The sequence below is a fragment of the Ctenocephalides felis genome, unplaced genomic scaffold (genome assembly GCF_003426905.1).
Source record: "Ctenocephalides felis isolate EL2017-DRISC unplaced genomic scaffold, ASM342690v1 CF-g0.4_SCAFFOLD_03622, whole genome shotgun sequence".
Classification (NCBI taxonomy): Eukaryota; Metazoa; Arthropoda; class Insecta; order Siphonaptera; family Pulicidae; genus Ctenocephalides; species Ctenocephalides felis.
In genome coordinates, this window is record NW_020539776.1 from 22,813 (window position 1) to 28,443 (window position 5,631).

At 37.3% G+C, this 5,631-nt stretch overlaps 1 protein-coding gene across 1 annotated transcript; it reads right to left on the bottom strand.

Annotated features, from left to right (window-relative positions):
• Nucleotides 1-226: 226 nt before the first annotated feature.
• Nucleotides 227-1,681, bottom strand: LOC113390771. Its single transcript, XM_026626892.1, has 2 exons — nucleotides 1,556-1,681; nucleotides 227-1,510 (listed from the first exon to the last, which is right to left on the bottom strand). Exons 1-2 carry the CDS (start codon nucleotides 1,679-1,681, stop codon nucleotides 227-229), a joined length of 1,410 nt encoding a protein of 469 aa, XP_026482677.1.
• Nucleotides 1,682-5,631: the final 3,950 nt, after the last annotated feature.

A 5,631-nucleotide genomic window follows, 5' to 3' on the forward strand; every position in this document is an offset into this window, starting at 1 on the left:
ACGTTTCTCCATCTACAGCCTGGAATTGGGTTTGACGCATAAAAGTTGCGTCTGATGTTTCGGATTGTTGCTCCATTGGTCAGACTAACAACCACCTCTCTTAAATTGTGGTATCTCACTTTTCCCGGCATTGGGATAATCTGATTCAACCTTACATTTCCCAGAACGGTTTGAGTCCCTGCATGCAACAGTCGCTCATGCTCTGACTTTAAAAACATACGAACAATTACGTGTTTTTTGTGTAAAATAATGGGGTGTTTCTGGTCAAAAGAGATGTTTGCATGTTCCAATCTCTCAATCCACCTACACGCAACACGCCATCAGCATCCCTAAATGGGTTTAACGATTTCAACTTCAGATTTGAGACCTTATCTGTCTCTAAATCTTCATCACTAGTTATAGAGAATGTTTCTAACTGGACCAAATAAAATATCCTACGTGTTGCAAACTGAATCTCAAATGCTGACAACGGATCACAAAGAGTTCTGCGCTTTTTCCTCCTTCTGAGACAATATGCGACAATCCTAACAAGCTTGCTAAACTTGGATATCCTATCTGCCAAAGACTTTAGAGCAATACCGATATCATCATCATCCTCAGTATTCGAAACAGCACAAAGTACCCGTCTTTCCGGCAGATTATCTATTGGTGGATCACAAAACCTATTTGGCCAATTTTCTCTGGTGCTACAAAGCCAAGATGGCCCGTGCAACCACAGATCACAGCTCCACAAATCATTAGCAATTCTAACACCTCTTGACACAATGTCTGCAGAGTTATCCTTGCTAGATACATGCTTCCACATAACTGCTGGAGTTAATTCTAAAATTTGCGACACTCTATTGGAAACAAACATTTTCAACTGTGAGGGTTCTGTACGCAGCCACGCAATAACAATACTAGAATCACTCCACAGAAATGATTCGTTAATCTTCACAACACCATTAGCCATAACATGCCTATATAATTTTGCCAATAACAACGCTGCTAACAATTCTAACCGAAGAAGTGTCACTTGTTTTAACGGAGCAACCTTAGATTTAGAACATATTAGATGGCAGGAAGTACTACCATCTTCATTTGTCGCCCGTAAATAAATACAAGTTCCATAAGCTAGTAATGAAGCGTCCGCAAAATCGTGACACTCTATGCATACAGGAATCTGCTTGAAAAGACAACGCGGAACACACAAATCTTCCAAACACGAAAGATGATGTCTGAAATCGTTCCAGCTATCCTGTAATTCATCTGGCAGGGCGTCTTCCCAATCTAAATTGCATTTCCATAATTCCTGCATTATCAATTTCGCTGTTATGGTAGAAAGCACAGATCTTTTAGTGTCTGCAGAAGTGATAAAAATATTGGAATAAGAGATTTTGAAAATATCATCAACTTGATTCCTTGATAAACCTAATGTTTTTACAGTATTATTTTGTTCAGAAAAGTCTGTGGCTGACAAATTTTGTTGTTCCTTAGGAACATTACCTAACAACGAAAGACTATTACTGGACTACTTGTGTAACTGAAAACAACTTAGCTTCAACAGACTACAGACCTCCGATTTCAGCTGCCCTAGTTCCTGCTCTGACGATGCATCTGTAATTATGTCATCGACATAACAGTCCCTATCTAAAGTCTGCGAAGCTAGTGGATACTTGACAGAATTTTCTTCTGACAACATCTTTAGACAACGCATGGCCAAGTACGGTGCACAAGAAGTGCCATATACGAGGTGTGTTCAAAAAGTACCCGGAATTTTTAAATTTCGCGGGTCTGGAGTGTCTGATTGTCAAAATTTTTTTTTTATTGTGTTGGTATACATGCCCCTAAAGTATGATGAAATTTTCAGCTATATTCACTGTTTACTTTGTCTGTGGTAGTCGCTAAGGTTCGACGTGTTTTTCTGAGCTCGGCGATTTTTACAATGGAAGAATTGAAAAGTCAAAGAATTTGTATTAAATTTTGCGTAAAAAATGAAATAAAGTGTAACAATGTGTGTGAAATGTTACAAAAAGCCTATGGTGAGTCTGCTATGAAAAAAACAAGTGTTTACGAGTGGTATAAGCGTTTCCAAGATGGCCGCGAAGACGTTGAAGATGACGAACGCTCCGGTCGACCCAGCACGTCAACAAACGATGAAAATGTGAAAGAAGTGGAAAAAATGGTTATGAATGATCGCCGAATCACAATTAGAGAAGTTGCTGATGAAGTTGGCATATCAATTGGCTCATGTCATAACATTTTTTCAAATGTTTTGGGCATGAAACGAGTGGCAGCAAAATTCATTCCAAAACTGCTAAATTTTGACCAAAAAAGCAATCGCATGAACATCGCTCAAGAGCTGTTAAATGACGTCAACAACGATCCAAGTTTGCTTGAAAGGGTCATAACTGGTGATGAAACATGGGTGTACGGTTATGATGTCGAAACCAAAGCCCAATCGTCCCAATGGAAGAGCCCAGGTGAGCCAAGACCGAAAAAAGCACGTCAAGTTCGATCGAATGTCAAGGTTTTGCTTACTGTTTTCTTTGATTATAACGGCATAGTGCATCAAGAGTTCTTACCACAAGGTCGTACGGTTGATGCGACGTTTGCGTGAAGCAATCCGAAAAAAACGCTCCGATTTATGGAAAAACAATTCATGGCTGTTGCACCACGATAACGCACCTGCTCACTCGTCGTTGCTTGTTCGTAATTTTTTGGCCAAAAACAATACCGTAGTCATGCCCCAACCTCCATGTTCACCAGATATGGCTCCGTGTGACTTTTTCCTATTCCCAAAGTTGAAGAGACCCATGAAAGGACGGCGGTTTTCCTCGATTGAAGAAATAAAGGCCGAATCGCTGAGAGTGCTCAAGGACATATCAAAAAGTGAATATCAAGGGTGCTTCGAAAATTGGAAAAAACGCTGGCATAAGTGTATTATATCTGGGGGGGACTACTTTGAAGGGGACCACATTAATGTAGACGAATAAATAAATATTTTTTTGAAAAAACGAAAATTCCGGGTACTTTTTGAACAGACCTCGTATAACTGTGTTCAACTTACAAATGTCGAGCCTTTTCTGAGGAGAATCTCTCCAAATAATTAATTGTGAATTAGCATCTGCATCCCTAACCTTAATTTGCCTATACATCTTAACAATGTCAGCGACAAAAACATACAAGTGACACCTGAAGCGAATCAAAATCGAAAACAAATCTTGTTGTAGTTTTGGACCTGTATGCATGACATTATTAAGCGACAAACCTGTGTAAGTTTTGCAAGAAGCATCAAAAACGACACGAATTTTATTAAAATTGCCATCCTTGAAAACCGAGTGATGATGTAAAGAATACTACATCAAAATCTTCTCCTGTAAGAGATGTAAGTTCGGCATGACCTAACTTTACATACTCATTAATAAAATTGGAGTAAGCTAAATTTAAGTCCTTATTTTTTACCAGCCTACGTTCCAAATTCAAAAAATGAGTTCTTGCCTGTGTGTAAGAATTTCTCAACTGATACTTCTTACCATCAATAAATGGTAAAGCAACTTCAAATTGGCCATTTCCTAAACGATGTACATTTGAAACAGTGTTCCTCACAAGCCTTATCTGAACCGGTAAGAGAATTGCTCAAAGAGATCTCCTTTATCTGCCAAAACTTAGCTAACTCCTCATGGAGATCTTCGTTAGAGATAAACCTGAATAAACACCAGACAACAACCAACCGAAGCGACTGTTCCTCAAAATTGTTAAGTTCTTCCCTAAGCGGATACAACACTGTTGCAGGATGTCAAAATATAGCTCGGCGCCCATCAACAAGTCTATTGGACCTGGAGTATTAAAATCTGGATCAGCTAATTGGACATGATCCGGGATTCTCCAGTGAGAATAATCAATAGATGAAGAAGGAAGATGCTGAGTAATATTATCAATAATAACACAATACAATTTGTGTTCAAAAGAAGTTAGTTTAGATTTAATTTTAATCTTCACAGACTTATTACAAGTCATACTCTGCCTTTGTAAAACATTTAAATTATGAAGTGAAGAATTAATTGAAAGCTGGAGACGCGAAGCCAGCGATTTAGTAATTAAATTTATTTGTGAGCCATTATCTAAAAGTGCACGCACGGAATGTCTTTTGCCATTTGCATCAAAAATAATTAAGGAAACAGCAGAAAGCAGAGTTTGAGGATTCGAATGCGTCATAAGAATATTACTATTGTTGATAGGGGAAACCTTTTCCTCGTGCAACAAAGAATTATGTGATTTCTGGCATATAGAGCAAGGATACTTATATTTGCACTTCGAAATGCCATGTCGCGAAGCTATACAGCGAATACAAAATGAATGCTTAGAGACTAGTTCCTTTCGCTTCTTGACATCCAAAGCTTTGAAATCAGCACATTGGAAAATGGCATGCTCTCCCTTGCAACAGATGCAAGGTTGAGAAGCCTTCTTCACAATTATGTTGACTGTCTTAGCTGAGGGCTCTTTACAAACAGAACTAGAATTCTCTAAAGCTACTACCCCTCATTTCAATAAAATTAAAAAAACTATTCAAACTTGGTAGTTCTGCTGACGTTTGAGATAAATTCCATGCAACTCTAGTGTTGTTATCCAACTTTTTCGACAACATGAACAAAAGAACGACATCCCAATACTTGACTGGTTCAAATAATGCAGTCAAAGCCTGAACTTGCTGTCTTGCATTAATGCTCTCAAATTTTTAAAAGAACCTTTACTAATAGGGGAAATTTTATCTATTGAGTTTAAGTGAGCATTAATGATTAAAAAACATATTATCATATGTTTTTAAAATGAGATTATAGGCTACTGTGTAATTTTCATTAGTTAATTTTAAAGAAGAAATAATGTTTGAAGCTGAACCTGTGAGAGTACCTTTTAAATAATGCAACTTCTGCACGTCAGACAATTTAGCATTTGTGTGAATCAATGAGTTGTACAGGTCAATAAACGCTGTCCATTCACTAAATTCACCACTAAATGTAGGCAACACTATGTCAGGCAACTTAACATCTACTGAACTATTAGAGACCCTAATCGAATTCTTAGGAATATCCCTACCATCAATCAAAGTCTGAATCTCAGCCATCAAAGTTAATATATTTCTGAATATTCTAAAAATACCTTAGTGTACTTCCTTGGCATCAACCTATTTAGCTCAATGTAATATGTTTCCCACTCATGTGATCGCTCAACCAACTTTTGCTTCTGTGCAATCAACAGATTTATGTTATCATCCTCACGGAATCCTGCCACAAACTTTCTAATGGAATCAAAAGATGTCTTGATAATTTCGTGAACATCTTTCAGAGTATCGATGTCAGCCATTTTAAAGTTGTTCAAACAAATCTACAAATAAAAAATAATGAGAAAACCATAATAACAATGAAATATTAACTAGCTCTATAATAACATAAGATAAATATTAATCTGATATACGTGGTGTGTTCAAAAAGTACCCGGAATTACTAATAATTAAATTTCGCGGGTCTGGAGTGTCTGATTGTCAAATTTTTTTTTTTTATTGTGTTGGTATACATGCCCCTAAAGTATGATGAAATTTTCAGCTATATTCACTGTTTACTTTGTCTGTGGTAAGTCGCTAAGGTTCGACGT

Excerpts from the sequence above, each read along its gene's own strand:
- LOC113390771 (XM_026626892.1), bottom strand. The coding sequence starts at position 1,681 with ATGTTGTCAGAAGAAAATTCTGTCAAGTATCCACTAGCTTCGCAGACT. Across the intron at positions 1,511-1,555 it reads TAGGGCAGCTGAAATCGGAG|TCCAGTAATAGTCTTTCGTT; the intron begins GTCTGTAGTCTG and ends TTACACAAGTAG.